This window comes from Astatotilapia calliptera, chromosome 13, assembly GCF_964374335.1.
Source record: "Astatotilapia calliptera chromosome 13, fAstCal68.1, whole genome shotgun sequence".
In the NCBI taxonomy this organism is placed as follows: domain Eukaryota; kingdom Metazoa; phylum Chordata; class Actinopteri; order Cichliformes; family Cichlidae; genus Astatotilapia; species Astatotilapia calliptera.
The window spans coordinates 27,851,981-27,872,928 of NC_137434.1; the positions used below are offsets into that span (position 1 = coordinate 27,851,981).

Here is a 20,948-nt window from a genome sequence, read left to right on the forward strand (position 1 = left end):
CAAGAAATTGTAACCCAGATAGCTGCTGCTTTCCTCTTTTTCTAACCATTCTCTGCAGACTGTAGAAATAGTTATCCCAGGTCATCAGACCACCCTGGCATCACAAGCATTCTACATTGAAAGTTATTTAAATGACCTTTTTCCCTCACTCTGATGATCTGTTTGAACAGAGGATCATCTGGACCATGTTCGCACGAGTGGCTGTGTAGGTATTTGCATCAACAAGCAGCTAAACAGGTGTACCTAATGAAGTGAGCAGTGAGCAGAGTTGCATGTTCGAACAATATCTGGTCATTTTAAAGCGAGAGACCTTATTTTATCTACCCACTCCATTCAAGAAAATCCCCTAACTGTGAAACTACATAATTAGTGGAGGAATCATGTGTTTGCATATCACAGACCGAATTTAAGAAAACGTCGATGAATTCACTGAAATGAAGCCGAATGTCATCACTTAATTTTTTAATGGCAGTTCAGCTGGTTCAAAACAAGAAAATTACCTTGAAAATTTCTGACATTTGGTGTAACGTTTATATCCTCTGGCTGTGCAGTGTTGTTCGCCACATTGCTTTAAGTGTCACATGGTATAACCACTGCTTTAGATATACTGAGGAAAAGACACGCTGATGAGAGCCTGGAGGAAGCCATGGTGCTTTTTATTCTATCACAAGTTCTCTGAAAAGAAGTCACAGCTGCTAGAAAGTGTTTTCATGCTGATTAAAAAAAACCCCAAGTGAAATTCTGTCCAACATTCTAACCCTTCAGTCATTCTGGGGTCATGAACTGAAGTCACATGTTGCATCTTAGCCTACTTTTTATTTTGAGCAAAGATGTTCACTTTTACTTTTTGATTATATTTGGCAAATTTCAGTTTCCATTAAAAACAAATAAGTAAATGAAATGAATGTAATTCACTGAAATCACAAAAACGAAAGACTTAAGAAACTGAAACCAGCTTGTGTTTATCTTCGGAAGAGTCTCAGTGCAGGAACTTAACCAGCGGTTTTCCAAAGAGATTCCATAATAAATCCTGTGGAATTATACTTTAAGCTTAAGTCACTTACCAGAGCTTAAGAGAAGCAGAGAGATATATGTCAAGAGAGTGACATGAAGGAATGCAGGACTGGGTCTTTTAGCTATTGTGTCTTAATACAATATGTGACTTCCTTCAGTGCCAAACACTACAAACAAACACATGCACCTATATTTGAGAGTTGAATAGCAGGCAGCGAGGCACCAGGCCCACTTCCTCTGGAGATGTAGAAGGAGGAGAGGGAGCGAGAGGGGGAGAGAGTGAGAGAGAGAGAGGGAGAGAGAGAGGGGGGTATAAACTACAGCTTCACACACATTTCATTTCAGTTCAGATCTCTCTGGACACAAATTGCTCCAAACTGCTGGATTGACTCCTTTTTCAATCCCCTGAATCAACTTGACCTTCTCCGTCGATCCGTCTTTGTGTCAGTCTCAACCTGTCTGTCCTGAAGTTTGTCGGGTTCATCAAATTCACGCTGACATTCAGTGACTGAGGCTGAGCAGGAACGCTCACACTCACAGCTGGAGAGTGGCCGTCATTCATCACAGATCATCTGAATACGTGCATCTGTCAGCTGTTAAATCTGCTGCTCCTACATCCTGAGGATCAACTCTGAAGAGGAGGAGTGCCTGGCTTACTAGCACCTCACCAACAAGAAGAAAGCATCCATCAGTTTAACTTCAGTCTACAATCATCAGGCTATCACTGGATTAGAAGTTTCCTTTCTCTGTATCCTAAATCAGGTAAAGTATCTGTATGTGGCAGAGTTTTAGTGCAACATGTTTACAGTATGGCTAATGTCTTCATTTTAAGATTAAGATGTTAAATATTTAATTAATATCAAAAGTGTAAGCATCTTTTTCTGTTTTTATGCATTCCAGTGTTAATAATGACCACATCAGTGCTAAAAATGACCACAAAACAGCATTTTCAGACCCCAAAACCTTAAATAAGATCACAAAGAAGTGCCACAAATAAAAGTTGTGTGTGTGTGTGTGTGTGTGTGTGTGTGTGTGTGTGTGTGTGTGTGTGTGTGTGTGTATGCCAGTGTGCATAAAGATAGAGAAATCTTTGAGTAAATTCTAAAATAATTAACAAATTAAACTTCTTTTGTTACTTGAGTTTGGAATTTAGTTTGTCTCTAAATGAACGCCCATGATGTTGATGGATGTGGCAGAATTTTATCACGTTGACCTGTTAATACTTTCTATTCAGCTTATTATCGCATTGAAAACATCCTCATGTCTGACCGATGTCAATGATTCATCATTTATTATTGTAAACCAGCTCGAGAAAGAGGGGGCCTTTGTATTTGTGTGTTTGTGTGTGTGTGTCTGTGTGCCCATTATCAAGACAGGATGCAGAACAATACTGACTCCACATATACACACCCAGTCTCTCTCTCTCTCACACACACAAAGAGAAACACACATGCATGCAAAGGTCAAGAGAAAGTCTATACAAGGAAGTAATATTGTTATTAATGATGCTGGGATCACTTGTGAAAGATATGAATGGGAGCACACAGACACACACAACACAGAGACACACACACACATGGTTTGTTCGAAGCTTCTGGGCTTTACAAAAACAGGAAGGGATGGGCATTTAATAAATAAGTTGCCAAAAAAGTTGTAATCTGATTTTAAACTTTTTTTTCTGGTCAGATTTTTAAGTTCATCTTCGTTTCTCATCTGAAATTAGTGCTTCTTGCATAACAACACGTCTGAAATAGACTTTTAATACAAGTTTAATATGAGTTCCAAGTTAGGGACAAAAACAGTCACATTTGCCCACTGGTTCGAGAAATGACATCAATCAAATGACAGAAGGGTGAGAAATTTGGCATGTAAAGCAGTCCCACTCCACCCAGAAATGCTCTTTATTGTTCCCCCTGTTTTGGAAGTCTGTACAGAGTCTGGTACTCATCAGAATCACATTTTGTGTAACATCAGAATCCATAATCCAAATACCTAGGTATGTCGTCATCAGTTACCTTGTCTGTGTTTCCTTTTTATTATCTTGTCATGTATGTATCTACACATACATGTATTTAAATAACAAAGATAAATGCAAAATCTCCTCAAACTTTAAAAATTGTGACACAAAATCTCATCCCAGGCAGTCAAATACTGCCACGTGTAATGCAAAAATAATTTAACAAATAATGAAATGAATTACTTTCTCAAGTAACTAAGTAATGTACTCTATGTTACATGTTACTTTTAAGAAAAGTAAAAAGTAATGTGAAATGTTTAACTTTTTTTTAACCCCAACACACCCAGTTGAGTCCCAAGTGGGATAAACGTAGGTTTGCTCTGCGCCCACACAGCCCCACAGTTCACCCACACCTGCCCACTGTGGGGTCAAACAGGCATGTTTGCTAGCACATTCTTTATGATAAGGAATCACCATGAAGGAATAAATGACTCTTGAGGAGAAGATTAAATGAGGCTGAGAGAAGGTCACTGGATCAAAACCTCAGTAAAATAGAAGTTAAACTGGTTCTTATTGATATACTGCAAAATAACTCAAGAAGTGAAAGATATCAGGTCATATTCCAAGAATTTGAGAGTTTTGGTTTTTGTCTTTAAGGGTAAGTGCCTCTATTACGTAGAGACTTGAGTATTTAACAAGCAAAAGATTCTTGGTTCAAGCACAAGCGACATAAGACCTGATGGTTGTGTCAGGCCAGGTGCCTGGTGTGAAAATCTCCAGCATTGTGCATTGATGCACATTGTAAATGAGGGAGTGCTTAAAGGAAGCACAGATTTTAATCAACATTCCATACCAGCTGGTGACAGTAATGCAACATGGGGCATATGTGGGTCCTACACTCTTGATCCTGGTACTGGTATGGAATGTGTGTACTTCTGGGCTCCATACCATTCGGTCCAGATGCCTAGTCCCCTACAGGCATTGGCATGGTACTGGGGCCCATAATGGACTGCCCACACTGGCCCCAAGGGGGCATGTTTGCTGGGAAGGAAGATTTGTATTCATACTGGTACAGACTCAACCAAACATAGGAACAGACTGGATGTGTGTGTGTGTGTGTGTGTGTGTGTGTGTGTGTGTGTGTGTGTGTGTGTGTGTGTGTGTGTGTGTGGTAGCAGTGTTTACAGTAGATCTCTAGTTTTCCTTCCCCAGTGACAGGCGGAGGGGGAGTGTGGGAACAGAGAGGAAGCTAAACTAAACCATGGGCACAGACATTTTTATTAATGGGGTCGTGGCCGGGCTGGAGAGAGGCTCACACATACACACACGAACACACACACACACGCACACACACCTACACACACACACACACACACACACAGCAACAGCCAGTCTATTCCTCAATGGTTTATCCACTCATCAACTAAGGTTTTTTGAGCAAGAGCATGGAAAAAAGATAATAATTGCACCAAATTTGGAATTTTAGAAGGTGCACTAATACTCCATGAATAGAAAACAAGGAGAAGCACACACAGTGAGATATTTTAAGTAACACAGTTTGCCCAATCCCCAAATGAAAGAAAATAATACCAGAAGAATAACCCCATCTTTTTCTCCCCAGCCAACCATAAAACATTGTGCATTAAAGGCAGCATGCATACAGCATAATCACTGTAGCTGGAGAATATTTCTAAATGTTTTGTGGTTAATCACGAATTCATGAGAAGTGCAAATGAATATCATACAAAGATATAAAACATTTTTTTAAAGATTGCCCCAAGTTATTCTCAAGATATGTGTTTAAATCAGCCCACCTGACCATAACATACATGACAAAATCTTCCACTGAAATATTTCAAGTCTTTTAGCTGTCCAGATTAAAACACTACAAAGTGATATTCTATTCTCAGTATTTCTCCTGGATGAATTATTTAAGTTGAAATATTTTGAAAAATATTTTAAATCCGCTTTATATACAGAACAAGGAAATGTATATATATATTGAATATAAGACTGTTATACTATAATTTTAGTCATTACATGGCATTCAGTTATGCGTTTCACATTTCTTCACATTCATAGCCCTAAAATCTATTTATAAACAAGATGAAATGTTTTTTTAAAGGAAGATTAAAAAATTGCGCCAAACAAATGTTAACAGTTGATGTTAATTTAATAGATTTTCATGCTTTTTTCTAAGATAAAGACATTTTCTCACTTATACATTCCCTGCTTTTGTTGAAAAGCATTCTCATGAAGTAATAAAAAAGAAGCTACATCTCCATAAATGTAGGAAGTCCTAAAATCTATTGAAAACATAAAATTCTGTCTGATTCAGGGAGGATTATTCTTGGTACCTCATAGATTTTTTATTAAACTTTGTTATAAAATTAGTTTGTAAGATGTGCCTGAATGCATCATGTGACCCACCTGTTACTCATGCAAACCTTCCCATGCTCTTTGTTGGTGTGTTCAGGTGGATATTGCCCAGCTCACAGTTTAGCAGTGAGTAAGGAATTTGAGTTGTAATCAGTCATGGCAGACTGGAGCCTACTGGGAAACTTCCTGGAGGAAGTACAGGAGCACTCTACCTCTGTTGGCAAGGTAACATGCAAACACAGACACGTATATGTACACACACATTGCATACTAACACACAAGACTGGTCCGACATCCTCTGTTCATGACAGACAAACATATACACTCAAAATAGAACATTCATGTATTTCTAAATCATCCTGTTTATTTTGTGTATCCCGACTCGTGGTTTGTGGTTTCAGAGTCTTGTAACACTAGAATGAAATATCATACAAACATCTGTTAGTTTAACCATTCGAAACTCAACTCAACAAGTCTTAAAAGAAACCAAAAACAAATAACTTCACTTTCAGAGATTTTATGGAACTAATGTTACTTACAACTGTAACGATAGTAACCTCTGGTTTTCAGTGCATGTCCATTGTTGTAAAATGTGTGCATGTACTGTGTGCGTCCTCTTTCTTCTGAGAAGCTAAGTAGTAGTAGTCCTCAAAGTAAGTTGTTTACAGAACTGTTGGCAAAGCTTAGGAATCCAGGAGCACAATTTATAAACCAAGATAACAAATTTAGACATGGCACAAGGTCAAGAGGACTGGAATTCACGTTCTTTGTGGGACTGTTTCTTTTAAATCTTTGTTTCACTCGCTTGGTTAGGTTTAGGAAATGATGACGCTCTTGGTTTTAAACCCCCCCCCAATAAACATTACATATCATTGAACTTGTGAGAAGGCTCAGTTTTCTAGTTTAGATTCTTTCTTAAATAACTAATTGTAATGGTCAATTCAATCAGTCAGCACTTTGTGTACTTTTTCTAAGGCATTTTTAAATCTGTTTAGAAGTACTACAAAGATAACCAGCTCCTAAAGTATGTAATAACTTTAGTTCAGGGTGGCCATGAAGTCAGTACTGGCAGACCAGCTATTCTCACTGCCAGCCAGCTGATGGCTCAGTTAGAAGTTGTCAAGGCATCCAACTGGCAAACCTCATACAGGGAAAACTATTTAAATGGCACTTTACAATCCAGCTAAACTCCGAGTCCTCCTTTCATGGTGCACCCGACCTAATCACTGACCTATTGTTCTCACTGCTCTGTGCAGGGTCTTGCTATTGCTCTCCCTGCTTGTCCATGGATGGAGGTGGAGTTTCCATAACATAAATATACTACCAAACACAAATAACTGCAGATGAAAATAACAATTTTCATTCATTATAGTGGCCCTCCCCTCTGGGCTGGAGTAACCTTTAAGAGATGTTTATACCTTTATTGTTTTAAAAAGGGTAAAAATGGGAATGTCCACAGTCTAGACTTTGATTAAAGGATATTTTAATTGAAGCAATTCAGCAGAAACAAATAATTATAGTAACACTTAAATTACACTTGTCCAATTAACCTACTCTGAGCTAATGCTGATTTTGTTCTAATCTTTGGAAGAAGAAGAAGACTGGAGGTCATAATTGCTTCATGTTTTTTCTCCACAGGTGTGGCTGACCATCCTGTTTATCTTCCGAATCCTTGTTCTCGGGACAGCAGCTGAGTCATCGTGGGGAGATGAACAGGAAGATTTTAACTGTGACACTGAACAGCCAGGCTGTGAGAACGTCTGTTATGACCGAGCCTTCCCCATAGCACACATACGATACTGGGTAATGCATTGGCAGTCAAAGATTATCTTTTTGTTTTAACCAACTGAAATCAAAGATCATAAAGAAGTCAGCCAATCCATCTTAAAGCTTGACATTTTATTAGAAATATATTAGAGTTACTCTATCACATCAACCAAAAGAACTTCTTTATACCTGTTGATGATTTTTAAACATTTTCTAAAACTGTAAATACAATATGAACTCTAATTAGTCAGTTGGAATGTATCTGTGTCTGTACATCCCTGTTCATTCATCAAACATTTCAGGCATCATACCATAAGTCTTTATGGTATGATGCATACCATAAAGACTTGAATGGTATGAAAGGTTAAGTTTCCAATTACAACGTAGGTTATAACATAGTCGTTGCAGTCGTTGAAGAAAAAGATTTAATTTTAAATCTATCACGTGTTAAGATTGGTTTGCCACCTTCCTTACAGCTATTTACTTCCATTTATTTCAGTGCAGTGTGAAAAATAAATTGCAGTCACTTGATGTCCTCAAGGGATTAATTATGGTGAAATGTTTCCATTTCATACAGGCTATTCAATGAGATTATCTATGCTTGCAGCCGAGAGCAAGGGCTGCTTCAAAAATGCCTCCCTGCAAATGAATCCTCCCCCCCCCCCCCCCCCACACACACACACACAACAACAGTTCAGATCAAACAATAAAACTCTTATCAAAATCTCAGAACCAAAAAAAACGGAAACTCATTTCCCAAGAAATGTGGCAACACTTTGGGTTGATGCATACCATAAAGACTTGAATGGTATGAAAGGTTGAGTTTCCAATTACAACGTAGGTTATAACATAGATTTCCAGGTCTATCAAGCTTAAATCTTTGCATTCTACTGTATTAGTCTGACCTAAATTTAACAGCTTCCTAGAAAATGAATAATCTTCAATGGTGGAAGTTAAACTCTTGCAGATATCAGATTAGTGAGTTAATCTTTTAATTTTGCGTCACTATCCTTTGTGTAAACCTAAAAAAATGAATGTTCAAGTAATATGTTCAAGCAGGCTGCAAAGCCTGCAGTGGCAGCTGCCCCAGTTTGTCCCCCTGAGTACAGACTAATACTCAGGACTGAGCCATAGCTTCAGTTCAAAAGCCCTATTTAAAAAGGAGAGCGCCACCTGTTGCTGTTCAAGCACTCAACTGCTAGTTGAGTCATTCTGTCAAAGACTGCAGGAAAATAGGATCCAAATGCATTCTCCAAATGAGACGGGTTTGAAGTGAGCAAAACCTTTATTGTGGCCGATAATAAAACAGATCATAATATAACAAAGTCCAGAAACACAGCAGACAACAGAAGGGAACACACTAGAAACTATATAGACATGGGGGACGTGGAAAATGGGTAAAAAGAGACAGCTGAAATGAATCAGGAGGACTTGACACAAGGAAGTAAAATTAAAAGCAAGGAACAAGCAAGAACAGATTATCAGATAAAAGAAGATTTAAGGGGAAGAAAGAGAGAAACAAAGAACTAAGACACTAAGAAACATGGCAATCAATTATAACGGAGAACAAATTACAACATTTATGATTCTAAAGTTCATGAAAACACATAACTGGGCTAATGGGCCAGAACAATGACACATCTCTTGCTTTTCATACTTTCAATCACTGATGCCTGATCTGCTCTGGATGAGAGTTTCGTTGTTTCTCTCCCCACCTAAATTGTTTAAAGTATAAAGTCCTGGGAGTCCATACTGAGAAATATCTCACACTGCTGCAGATGAAAATAACAACTTTTGTTTTACTTTTGATTATAAATCTTATTCATGTCTTTCTAGGTGCTCCAAATTGTGTTTGTATCCACTCCCAGTCTGATCTACATGGGCCACGCTATGCACACTGTCCGCAGAGAGGAGAAAAGAAGGAACAGGGAGGAGGAGGGAAGAGAGGAGGGAGGGGGAGAAGAAGACCCAGGAGGAGGTGAAGGAGGAGGTGGAGGTGGAGAGAAACAAGAGAGGAAAGGGGAACGAGATGGAAATGAAAAAAATGAAAGTCACTCAGCAGGTCGAATTCGCCTGAGGGGAGCGCTGCTGCAGACATATGTTCTGAGTATACTGATACGCAGCATCATGGAGGTAAATGTCACCATTTCTGCCTTTAACTTAAACATAACTTGATAGCAGGTCAAGATTTCAAATCTGTCTAGTTCAAGCTCATGTCTGTCCTCCAAAGGCTGTAGGTGGGTCTGAAATGCCAAGAGAAGTAAATTAATGAAAAATTGCATTGCAGAGTTTGGACCAAATTGCTCATGAAAGTTTAGGATTTGTAAACATTAAAGGACTCGTATTTGTATTGTGCCTAAAACATGATGTCTACCTGTAAAAAAAAAAACAAAAAAACCTGTCCTTCCATCCAGGTGGTGTTTCTGTGTCTTCAGTACTTCCTGTATGGAATCTTTCTCAATCCTCTGTACGTCTGCAAGGTAAAAATCAGACATAATTTTGATTTCTCTCTATGCTATTAACCACAATATTTGGGCCTATAACAGTAATTCTCTTGTTCCTTTGCTCTTTTAGGCATGGCCATGTCCACATCCAGTTAACTGCTATGTCTCCAGACCTACAGAAAAAAATGTCTTTATAGTGTTCATGTTGGTCGTGTCAGCTGTCTCTCTGGTCCTCAGTGTGCTTGAACTACATCACCTGGCATGGAAACATTGTTGCAGGTCAGAAATTCATTGTATAGTTTTTTAGTTAGAAAAGGTTTTTACATGACGACATAGACGAACGAATTCAGAATATTCTTTTGAACTATGATGATAATTGATGATTATTTTTTTAGGTAATTAATGATTTGATTTAATGATTGTTATGTTTATTTCCTATTTAACTCATTCACTGCCATTGACGTCTATAGCCGTCAATTGCAGTGAATGAGTCAATGGGTTTAACTCATTCACTGCCAATGGCTGGCAGTGAATGAGTTAAGAAGCTTAAGGTTGATAAAGTTACTAAGACCTATTTGAGCATTTAGTCATTAACAAAGATGTAATTTGTTGCCAGTTTGCACAAACAAAAATAGTGGTGAATTATGTAACAGTTTATTTCATATCAGGTACGACTGTGTTAATCTGTTGTTTTGTGACCCCCAAAGTGGCCAGAAAAAAGTGGAGTTTTAACTAGACAAAACTCCACTAACTCCACTAAAACTCCACTAAAAATGAAAAAATAAAGGTGGCTTTTTTTCTGAAGAGTAAGAGTAAATACTGCAATGCGGTAATAATATCCTAATATGTTACTAGACACAGGTTATTCTCCTGTATTCAGTCTAAACCTGATTAAAGAAAGAGATAAAGATAACGATTGCTGATGATTCAGATTTTTGGTCAACAGTGAGACATATTCATATGGATTTTAAAGTCTTGTAAAATTAAACAATGCAACTTTCTCACGAAATTTCATTTCCCTCAAGAGATTCGATTCCAATAACAATTTTAAGCCTTCAGTGATTCAGATGTACTTCCTGGAATTTACCATTAGAACAAATGGAATGAGGAAAACAGGGAATGCTTTCCACTTTGTGGTAGTGAATTCTTAAAGAAGTGTTCACAGCGGGCAGCACGGTATGTTGTGGTTGGCAGCATAACTTGAAATCTTACATTTTCCCACTGGTTCACTCTGTTTATTGCAGGCGATTCTTGTGCTCTACAAAAGCCAACAAAGCAGCCAACACCTCTCTGAGCCGACAGCTCTCTTTGTCTCCTCCACCACCATCGACACCACCCCCAGATTTCAACCAGTGCGTGACTGGCTCCACACACTTCCTACCCCTCCCCTTCCCCAACCACCGACTAGCAAACCAACAAAACTCTGAAAACATGGCTACCGAGCAGAACAAAATGGCAGCAGCAGTGGAAGAGGTAAACTTCCTCCAAATGAGCTGCTATTCGCATGGATGGCAGAAGACCAATGACGGTCAGATCCAAGATGGGAGATACCTGAGACCCGATGCTAACTGCTATACCCCCGAGAGCAGGGACGTCGGCTGTGTTCAGATCCAAAATGGTGGCCCAGATGTGCTGCTGCATAAGGACAAGCGAAGATACAGCAAAGCCAGCGGAACGAGCAGCCGAACTAGAGCAGATGACCTCGCAGTTTAGAAAAAAAATAAAAAAATAGATAATAGATTTACAAACCTGCTGAAAAAAACCACACATGCATAAAAGACAATCTAAAGCTGAATAAGTCCGTTCACCTTAGCTTTCATAACATGATTAATTTTATCTAAGGAATCATGCAAATGATGACTAATTCCTTTTATCTTCTTCCTTCCAACATTATACGGCTCCTAATGACTTAAACCAGGGGTGTCAAACTCAAATACACAGTGGGCCAAAATTCAAAACTGGAACAAAGTCGCGGGCTAACGTTAATATTTATTGAAATATATTTGTTCCTCCAGATATAAGAATGAATCTTTTCTTATGGACAAGTTTAGCTGAAAAACTGAATATGGAACAAGCAAAGCTTAATACTAAACAATATATATATATTAGCTGTATAATGCCAGTAGGCCAGCTCTGATAGTAATTTGGTATGGCTTCGCGGGCCAAATGTAATTAGGCTGCGGGCCAAATTTGGCCCACGGGCCAGAGTTTGACACCTATGACTTAAACGATGGTCTTTACCCAACATCTGAGTAATCGCCCTGCACTAGGGATTGAACAACTGGGCAGCAATGTCTGGAGTTGTGGTGCTACACAGATTGGTAAATCCATCAAGAATAACTGGATTGTGGCTTCTTCTTGAACTGAAACAAACATGCACCTGAAGCTTGCACTGTTTATATGCTGAGACTTAAGTCACCAAAAAGGCCATAAAAGGTGAAAAAAAAAACAAAGTTTGGGTGACACCATTGAGGGAGTCTGCACTGTAGAGCATAGATGTCTTATTCTTTTCTTTATTTACTGGTGTGACTCAGTTGGGCACAAATTAATTCATGACTTTAGTCACAAGAATGCTGACAAAGCCTTTTTTGAGAACAGCAGCAGTGACTGTATCTGAAAGCTTTTCAAAAACATGCTCTTTGTGATTTTTATCTCCTGACTAACAGCAGCTTGTGCAGGCTAGAAGAGATCTGGTCCAAGTCACGGCTGCCTTAATAGTACTAATGTGTTTCAGGACCTTAAAAGGCCCAAATGGAAAAGCTAAAAAATGCGCTAAAATCCTGACTGTGACGTATTTGTTATATTTCAAAGCCCAAAGAAAAAGGCATGAGGCACATTTATTTAAAGCTTTATTTTTAACATCATGTAAAGGCAAACACCTCTTAAATATATATTTTTCTGAGATTTTACTCCCAAAATTTGTCGCCTATCATTGACGATAAACTTAAGATAGAGATGAAGATTTCCTCCAATGCTAGTGCATTTACCTGCTTGCCAGGTATTTCACTTAAACCTATAACAAACTTACACTGTGTTTATTTCACTGTTACTTCTTCACATTTTTTTTTGCAGAAATGTTTATTCTAGCTCACCTGCTCTATAATCAGTTGAATTTCGTTCTTACTAGGTGCCATTTGAATTAAATGAGACTTTAAAACAATACATTTACATTTCAGTATCACATAAATATTGCATGAGCAGTGTTTTTTATAGTTCTTGCTGGTTTGCAGTCCTTGAGTGTGCCCAGGAAATACAAAATTGAGCCTCATGTCTTTGGAAGTACCAGCACTGGACACACTGGGGACTTCTATGCTACCTGTAGACTGAGCCTAAACTCTGTGGCTTATTGGCTGGACTTATGACTGACTCATTTAACATTTTGCACTGGAAATTTACGATGTGATTTTGTGAAACCGCTTAAAAACATTTTGCTAAATTTTTTTCTTGTTTGAACTGCGCTCTGTTTTCAGCCACATTTGATACCATGTAGATTATCTTTTCACACCAGCATGTCTTTTATCATTTCTTCTCAAAGATTTCTTGCATTTCCTAAAATATGACAGTCTGGATGATACTGATGGGTTTCTAGTACATTATATTATGGTCATTTTAGCTATGAACACACATAGAATGAAGCATGGGACTACTACTATGTCTAGCATAATGTATATGATGTGTTTTGTTTCAAATTGTTCGTAATGTCATTGGACACACACACAAAAAAGGTTGGGTATTAAGCAGTGACCAATGCTGTTAATGACAATTTAAATTTGTTTTATATTTATTATTACACTTGAATAATGTGAATGCTTTATACATTTTGAAAATAAATGCAACATATGCAAACCATTAGAGTTTGTGCTTGGAATCACAATAGCCAGAAACTGTTCGTGTTCATGCAGCAACTATGTGGACTAGTTCTGCAGGATATTATGTGGAAAGTTAAGACCTGTTTGCTACAAAGCATCATAGACTGTATATACAGGACACACATGATGCTTTCAGTCAGGAATGCAAATTGCGGCCTCAGAGTCTTTGAAGACTCAGAGTTGCTTGACATGTTGATTTTTTTTTTCTTAGAGCCATAGGCAGCCATATTTGGAGCTGGGAACATCCTGCATTCATAAACTGTACTGGTGCGACATGAAGAAAGCAATATATGCTGATTAGCGCTGAAATTAGAATTTCACTCACAGAATCTGAAGCACACACTTTTATCCCTCACAGCAGGCCATATTATTTGTCAGGTAATTCCACTGCATCTGCAAAAATGCTAACAAAAGCTACAATTAAAATATTAAGCCTTAAAAAAATCAGTGTTGTGAGTTGTAAAAGAAATCCAAGAAAGAAGGAGTTCTATGTAGAACGGTGGCTGTAAATATGTTGTTTTTTTTTCGTTAATGTAAATTTGGTTATTTTAACATAGGCAATTTATTCATTTTTGAAGTCAGTCTCGAATAGACATTTAAGGAAATGGAGTTATTGGTACTTCCAGACCTCAAGGTCAATGTTTGTTCAATATCTCAAGCAACACATCACCACACATCTGTTGAGCTTCTGTAATAAAATTTAAATCAGCAGACAAGCAGAAAGAACAGAGTCATCTGAGCACCAAGGATTCCTGTGTTGTGTTGTTACTATGCAGGAAAAGTTAAATGTATAAATACACAAGTAAAGTATTTTAATAGTATCTAATAGTATACTTAGACTAGTCTATGTGTTTCTAACTGTAATTGCACTTAATACTGCTAAGTTCACACAAATTGATAATATGTGCACACAGTTTGCTTGGTAGAGAAATGACCAGTCATTATGACAGTGTAATCTATCTGCCATCATTATGGCACATGTTTTCACTTTGGGCCAGCAGACTTGATTTCTTCCCATGAAAGACAGAACAGTAACGATGGACAAAACAGGCATCAAGATACATGAGAAATGCTAGATAGTTTAAGGAAGGGGCACTTTTATACATTTGTCCTGATTCCCATGGCCAACTTCCAGCATGGACAGGAGCTGATTGGAAAATTTCCATTAAGGTCATTTAAGGTCCAGGAATGTTTGGGAACTGCAAAAAAGAAGAGCTTCATGTTTTCTTTTCCCCTCTCTTCTCTTGTCCCATCTGTGGCAGCCATGTTTAATCTGTGGTAAGTTGTTTAACTTCAAGATATCAAGGCTCAGCTTATTATCTAAATATTAGATAAATATATGTCCTTTTTAATAGTATACTACTACTACTTATAATAATAATAATAATAATAATAATAATAATAATAATAATAATAACAAATAAAGACCAATTAAATAAAAAGTATAACCACGCCACAGCTAGAAGTGAAAGTAGATGCTGTAAGCTGTTACTTATAACAAACTTGTAGCATTACAATGATGCAACATGCAGTCACAAAACTGCGCAGGTGTGTAGTTGGGAAACTGCTGAAATCAAATCCAAGTTAAGTTATGAATACAGGTTCCTCTTTACAGTTAACTCACTGTGGTGTGATCCCATCACAAGAGGTTCTTGTGAGAGATGTAAAGCAATAAATGACCATTATGAACATCATCAATATATTGTATTTCAAAGGAAGCTTCATTATATGAAATAGATTTTTTTAGCTGTTTTTGTTGTTTGTTTGCTTTTGTTATCTTTTGGTAGTAAAGTTTGCCAACCTTCTGCTCTGGGAGATAGTGGAGCTGGAAAACAGTGGAGAGACAGCATCCCCATCTGGTGAAACAGGGTAATTTATGAGAGATATTAAATGGTACTTTTTAACCATTGACATGATGGTTTAGTGAATTCCAGAATGTATCACACACTGTCAGTCTGGATATGGTTTAGGAGTCCAGACCATAGTGCCTAGTGGCTCATTAAGTTTTTGATAATAGAAAGTGGGACTAAACTTTAACTCCTTTAACTCTAACTTAACTTTAACACCTCTCTGGGCACTGAGCAAAAGATAGACATTTATATTAAATAGCAAAAATAAAGTGAGTGTAACGAGATCATGCCTGTGCCTCAAAAATTTAGCTTGCGGTTTGGTATTCCTTTGACATAAAAAGTGTGAAAACTTATGGCATTTCATCACATTTCAGTATTTTTGCAGTTATAGTTATATTTTTAATGTGTTGAATACAAAAATAACTCAAACTAAATTCTGTCTTCATCTTTTTATTTGTCTTCATATACATACACTCAAAAAAATGAATGAGGTGGATTGTTCAGTGTATATTAATTATTTATTTTCATTTTACTTAAAATATATGTTTTTGTTAAGTTAACATATGTTTTTCTAATCAAGTCTACGTAATTGTGTCTATTATTCAACGTACATAATACTAATGTGTTACTTGATCGCATAACATTTAAGTTAAGTCAATGAGGATCGATATACCTTGTATATCCACAAGGTGGCAGTAATGCAAAAACAGTTGTAATGAAACCGCGCAGAACAAGAAGGTTTCACGGCTTGTGCCTGCTCATGCGCAAGACTTCAAATTTAACTGAAAAAGGCTGTTTTGGCGCCAAGCTGCTGTTTCTTTGAGAGGTAAGACCACTTTTTTCTTTGACTATGTTGTGTAGTATCTATATGTCCAGCATGGTTATATTTTGCGTTTGTCTTACAAGACATGTTATATCGTTTGCGTGTGCTTGTTTTACATTAGTTTTACTGGGTCCTGGACATGCTTATTTTGTGGACTGTGTAAGAAACATTTTTATTGTTTTTTGTTTTATTAAGGGATTAGCTACAGGGGTTCATGGGGTTATTCTTTCAAGGGGTTATTTTTCCATTTGCTTTCTTGGGATTCCTTTTCTGTAATCCGAGAGTCGGAAATATCGAATAGGATAGCAAGGATAGCATAAAGTGACATTTAAAATCCAAAAAGTCAAGGGCGAAAGCCACTGTGACACCATTGTTCTGCTCTATCAGTAATCTGTATTATGTAAAAATGGTCTGTAAATACAGCATGTTTCCTAGCGGAGTTATACATATCAATGTAGTTATAAATTACAGTTTGTGAAAGTACACACTTAATTTTTTTAATAAAATTATTCAAGACATATGAGTGGACAGACAATGGAGGTCGACAGACCTGGTGATAATTGCTTCTATAGAAAGTTAGCACATGGCAGTGTCAATCTCTTGCTTTTCTTCTGAGTAGTATTTTATTTAGTTGTAATTCAAACAATAATTTGCTTCTTGAAATTAAGTAATGAATTTCTTGTTTTACTTTATAAATCTCAGATCCTGCCTTTACCTGCTCCCTCCTATACTGATGTGGTGTATGTGGTACTGCTGAGCTTGTATGTGGTATGTGAACTGTTATACTTTTAAAAACAAAACTGTTTTATAAGTTAAGTTTTCTTTTGTGACCCATCCCATGCCCCTGTTATTTCGTCTCCACATCTGAACCATGGTAAAGGTTGCAGTTCAAAGGCCTGAGGCATGAAATTCTTTTCAGATCAGCTGTGATCAATATTTTTTGGAACTTGATAAATAACAATAAAAGCTGTAATGGCTCCATTAGCATTTTGTGTAAATGTTTGTGTTAAAATTATAGCTTTAATGAGGTCTTTCTACATTAGTTTTAGTTTGTATATGTGTACATATAGTATGTATATTTACAGTACAGTATGTTGTGTTTGTTGACATATTTTCAGGTGGAAGCAGAATATGTGAGGATTACTACTGCTGCACATGTTCCAAGGCTTTTTACACAACTTGACCAATACACTGACCAGCTCATAAAAGTCTTCAAGAAAAAAGGAGGCGTTGCAGGGAAGAAAATTAGACAAACTTTGGCCCCAGCCACACAGGTGCGTTATTCTGTTGGTAGCAAAATATTATGGCTAATAAGATCATTTTCAAATTTAAACAGCTAGTGTATGGTAGCTGCACAGTGCACTTACATTTATATTAAGCAAGACAAAGTTTGGTACTCAAAACGTTGGAAAATTTAAATTACCTAAACATATGTAAAATCTGATCCCTTGATTTAGGTTAAACCAGAAGTGAATGTTTTTATGTTATGTTTTGAATGCAAAAAAGATGATGTATTAGTTTCTTTACCTCCATTATGGACATATATAATGTGGTGGAAACCCTGCCCAACAGGTTAACTATTCATATCCATGTGATGATTAGTTGGTCTTGTGTACATGTCTATCTGTGCAGTGGCTATGTCATTCATTTTGCGTATAATGTGAGTTTCTGTCATCCTAAAGTATTTCTGTTTTCTCTTCCTGTATCTCTGCCACTCTCTACAGAAGGAAACCATTGAAAAGGGGAGGGAGTGTGTCCTCAGGGCACTACCTTTTTACCTGAATGAAGACCCAAGCATCCTCTTCAAAGAATAATTGGTTGGTAATTTTAGTTTTGGTTTAATACAGATAAAAAACTAATTTTGAATAACTAATGTTGTTGCATGTTGTAATGTTGTTGTTGTTGTAATTTGCATGGAACCTGTTTAAATGTTTTGGGAAATCTTGTATACCCAAACTATTTATATTTATCGTTGAATCTGTAGTCTGAAATAGTGGCACACTGGGGTGCATGTTCCTAATATTGTGTTTACGTCATTAAAGGGTAGCTTTGGCCCTTTTTCTTTCTTTTTTTTAAAACTGGATGCCATTTTTCTATGTTTTTGTGTCTAAGCTACAGCTGTTCAGAGGGAGCTGGAACAAATTACCCTTGCTATCTTTACCATCGAAAGAGCTGATGCCAGCACTCCTCCAGCCGATGTGGGTATAACCATCTAGTGTGTCCTGCATGACCTGGAAGACCTGGCCTCTGCATGTGCACTCTTAATGGGTGGGATAAATGCACTGAATCTCAGTTAACCTCAAGACTGAAAGCTAAGAGACATTCAAAAGTTTTGAGATTTAAAGGATTTAATTGAGAGATGATACTGCACCAGAAATGTTGAAGGGTGGTGTGTATATTAGCGTTCAAGGCATATTGTTATGAGGTGGAAATATGTTCATATTCAGTTTGTGTTACATTGTGTGCATTGTAAAGGTAATTGCAATACATACTAAAAATAAGGGTAAGTTAGGAGGTTGATCTGATATCCCCGTGTTGGTGTTGTTCCCAGATCATCATACTAAATGTTGTTCCAGGATCAACATTGCAAGTGACCAATCAGAATGTTGTGACGTCATACTTTTGCGACTTCGGGAAAAACCGGCGTAAAACAAAAAACTGTACTTAAGCTGCGTGAAACCGCCTCTGTCCGCCGATCAACTGACCCTAACCCTAACCGTAACCCTTTAATAAACAGTAAGCAGAATTGATATTGTCCTTGCAACATTGGAATTTCATAAATGCACAAATGGCTTGGAATAGAATAACGTCACAACAATGTGATTGGTCACTTGCAATGTTGAACCTGGAACAACATTTTCATGATGGTCTGGGAACAACACCAACAGGAGGATATCAGATCATCCAAGTTGGGAATGCAGGATGAATGTATATTTTGTGGACTTTTAAAGACGAACAATTGTTTCCATGTTAAAATGTTTCCATCTGAAGTTTTTTGCCCAAACACTGGTAAAATAAATGTTGACAGTGGCAAGTGTTAAATGGTTACTGCTGTGCTGTTGCAAAAAAACTGAACGCTGACAAGCTGTTTTATTGTTAGACCATAATCTTGGCATGTTTTGTTAAAGTTTTATTTGGGATGGTAATGTAATTTTCTTTGATTGCTAATATCAGTGGACTATTTATTATTATTGTTGTTGTTGTTGTTGTTGTTGTTACATAATTTTTTTTTTTTTTAAATTATGGCTGTTGAGGTGGACACTTCACTTTGCATTGTTAAAGGAAAGCACTTCATTGGCATTGTGTTACTGGACTGACCCTAAGCAATCATTGCAAATAGCAACTTTGCTATCCATTTTAGACACTAAAAGAAAAAAAACACTCACAGACCTTACTAGCATCACATGTGCATAACTCAAGTGTCATCTTATCAATGTGTTATGTGATCTTCAATGCGTTTTTTTTTTTCTTCTATTTCTGGTAGATACAGACATTTAATTTAAAGTCTTGATGTTGCATCTGTCTACATACTGTTAATTACTAACCCTAATGAGCTGTTGTGTTTTATTTTGGACTGGGTTTACACAAATGCTCACTGAATGTGTTGGCAATAAAATAAATTTTAAAAAATAAGTTGGATGTACTTAATTCATTTGTGTGGAACCTGTTGACAAAATAGATTTATGTAAAACTAATTAATAAAGCACAAGGTGGCTGAAAATATAATATTTGAATTAATCTAACTTAAATTTAACATTTTACTGCCACAAATAAGAAATGTGTTGAAGTAACTAATCTAAACTATCTAACCTGAAAATATATCATCTATGTTCATACAACATAACTTGATTTAGTTAGTCTTAAATATGTCTTGTTAATCTTAAGTAGTTTTTTTAAATTAGATGAACTAAAGATTTTTGCTTTAAACTAACATAATTCAATTTCGTGGAACCTGTTGACAAAATAATTTTAATTAAAGTCAACGTTTCATTTTTTTGAGTGTAGAAGGAAGAAAATCAGAGTTGTCAAGAGTGTCAAATTTTAAAATGGATAGTTTGCTTTAAATGTTGTGTTTGTCCTGATCATCCTGGAGAAGTTTGTGGAAAAGGAATTTAGACATTCATACATGGTAATTGTTGTAGCATAACAACGGTGAATGTACACAAAGATGTCTGCATCGCCCCTGCTGTTGGATGATCCTGCTGTTCTTTGATGGCCGATATTATGCTTGTGCAATGATTGATTGGTCAGGCAGGTATGTAACTGCTGAAGAGGCTGCTCAAGAAAAATGGTGTGAACCAGGTAACAGTACCTTATCAGAAGAGCTATCGGCAAAGTCCAGAAATCGTTCATAACATAAAATAATGTTTTTTTTTATAACTCATTAGCTTTCTACAAAATGTGATTTATGTTGTTATACAACAGTGCTAATGACCAGCTTAACTAAATACATTTTTTTGTCCATTCTTTATTGCTAATCTGTGATTTAGTGGATTGGACTTATTCTTCACTATATGTCAGAGTCAGTGCCATTGTTACATTCTTCAAATTTGTAATCAGCAAAACGCAAAATAGAATAGAATAGAGAATAGAATAATCCTTTAATTGTCCCACAAGGGGAAATTTGGGTGTAACAGCAGCAAGAAAGACACATATACAAACAAACAGTACACAAGACACAGAACAGAAACATACACAATTTTTACATATTTACATCAAGGACAATGGTTACCAAAAACTGAGTACCATACTGTTATTAAATTAAATAAAATTAAATACAGATAAGGGGCAAACCCTGGTTATAGTGTGAATCGGTTGATAAAATAGTGCCAAGTTACAGCGCAG

General features: G+C 36.9%; 1 protein-coding gene and 1 long non-coding RNA gene across 5 annotated transcripts; both read left to right on the forward strand.

Annotated features, from left to right (window-relative positions):
- The first annotated feature begins 1,348 nt into the window (after positions 1-1,348).
- Positions 1,349-13,410, forward strand: LOC113034936 (gap junction alpha-5 protein-like). The gene is made up of 7 exons (XM_026190117.2): positions 1,349-1,776; positions 5,448-5,575; positions 6,989-7,153; positions 8,954-9,250; positions 9,532-9,597; positions 9,692-9,840; positions 10,806-13,410. The coding sequence occupies exons 2-7, from the start codon at positions 5,507-5,509 to the stop codon at positions 11,272-11,274; spliced, it is 1,215 nt and encodes a 404-aa protein (XP_026045902.1). The 5' UTR covers positions 1,349-1,776; positions 5,448-5,506; the 3' UTR covers positions 11,275-13,410.
- Positions 13,411-15,798: 2,388 nt separating this feature from the next.
- LOC113011349 (uncharacterized) lies at positions 15,799-19,736 on the forward strand. Of its 4 annotated transcripts, none has more exons than XR_013900964.1 (5): positions 15,799-16,106; positions 16,806-16,871; positions 17,222-17,377; positions 17,828-17,920; positions 18,216-19,736. It is a non-coding gene; the product is annotated as an uncharacterized LOC113011349 (long non-coding RNA). The 4 variants fall into 4 exon arrangements; XR_013900965.1 differs by lacking the exon at positions 15,799-16,106 and adding an exon at positions 16,116-16,262; XR_013900966.1 differs by lacking the exon at positions 16,806-16,871 and having other exon boundaries at positions 15,804-16,106.
- The last annotated feature ends 1,212 nt before the right edge of the window (positions 19,737-20,948 follow it).

Coding starts and splice junctions, on each gene's coding strand:
- LOC113034936 (XM_026190117.2), top strand. CDS start 5,507: ATGGCAGACTGGAGCCTACTGGGAAACTTCCTGGAGGAAGTACAGGAG. Junction 5,576..6,988: donor ACTCTACCTCTGTTGGCAAG/GTAACATGCAAA, acceptor TTTTCTCCACAG/GTGTGGCTGACCATCCTGTT. Junction 9,598..9,691: donor ATCCTCTGTACGTCTGCAAG/GTAAAAATCAGA, acceptor TTGCTCTTTTAG/GCATGGCCATGTCCACATCC.